The sequence below is a fragment of the Calidris pugnax genome, unplaced genomic scaffold (assembly GCF_001431845.1).
Source record: "Calidris pugnax isolate Ruff unplaced genomic scaffold, ASM143184v1 scaffold188, whole genome shotgun sequence".
In the NCBI taxonomy this organism is placed as follows: domain Eukaryota; kingdom Metazoa; phylum Chordata; class Aves; order Charadriiformes; family Scolopacidae; genus Calidris; species Calidris pugnax.
Window position 1 is genome coordinate 3,208,465 of NW_015091257.1, and position 1,085 is coordinate 3,209,549.

A 1,085-nucleotide genomic window follows, 5' to 3' on the forward strand; every position below is an offset into this window, starting at 1 on the left:
GGCAGGCGCTGCTGCGGGAGAGCATCCAGGTGCTGCGCAGCCGCCACCGCGCCGAGCCGCGGGGGCCGCCCCGCCACCAGCCGCCGCAGCAGCTCCTGCTGCCGCCCGGCCTGCTGGGGGGCGGCGGGCGGGCGGCCCCCCCGCAGCACCGCGCCGAGTTCTTCCTCGGCGGCGCCCTGGAGGTCATTTGCCAGGCCTGGCTCCGCGACCTGCTCCTGGCCCGCCGCGCCCCGGCCTGGCTCCGCCGCCGCTACACGCAGCTGCGCTACGAGGACTTGGTGCGGGAGCCCCGCGCCCAGCTGCGCCGCCTGCTCCGCTTCGCCGGGCTGCCGGTGCCGCCCGCCCTGGAGGCCTTCGTCCTCAACATGACCCGCGGCGCCGCCTACTCCTCCGACCGGCCCTTCCTCATCTCCCCCCGCGACGCGCGGGAGGCCATCCACGCCTGGCGGGAGCGCCTCAGCCGGCAGCAGGTGCGGCAGGTGGAGGCCGCCTGCGGCGAGGCCATGAGCCTCCTCGCCTACCCCCTCAGCGCCGGCGACGCCCGGTAGCGCTCCCGCCGCCAGGTGAGGGCCGGGGCCGGGAGCGGCGGGGAGTGCGCTGAGGATAGGCCCGAGGGTGGGCGGATGGACGGACGGACGGACAGCAGGGCCTGGCCCTGGCCTTGGTGTGGCGGCCTGATTGGCAAAGGCCAGTGCGAGGAGCCTCCTCGCCTACCCCCTCAGCGCCGGCGACGCCCGGTAGCGCTCCCGCCGCCAGGTGAGGGCCGGGGCCGGGAGCGGCGGGGAGTGCGCCGAGAATAGGCCCGAGGGTGGGCGGATGGACGGATGGACAGCAGGGCCTGGCCCTGGCCTTGGCGTGGCGGCCCGATTGGCAAAGCCCAGCGCGAGGGTTGGCCCCTGGCATGGCGGCCGCTGGGCACTGCCCTCTGGGGACGGGCAGCCCTGGCAGAAGCAAAGGTGCCTCACTCACCCCCAGGTACGGGCAGCACAGCGGGGTCCAGAGACCCCCTTCCCGCCCTTGGCTTTGGTGGGGAGGTGTTCCCTCTGGGGACGGCGGCCACCCTGCCTTGGGGTGGGTGGAGAAGG

General features: G+C 76.1%; 1 protein-coding gene across 1 annotated transcript in view; it reads left to right on the forward strand.

The window, feature by feature from the left end:
* Positions 1 to 677, forward strand: part of CHST7 (carbohydrate (N-acetylglucosamine 6-O) sulfotransferase 7) — a 33,300-nt gene extending 32,623 nt beyond the window's left edge. The window contains exon 3 of the mRNA XM_014960169.1: positions 6 to 677. Coding sequence (XP_014815655.1) covers positions 6 to 548 — 543 coding nt within the window. The 3' untranslated portion in view covers positions 549 to 677. The remainder of the gene's footprint in view (positions 1 to 5) is intronic.
* Positions 678 to 1,085: the final 408 nt, after the last annotated feature.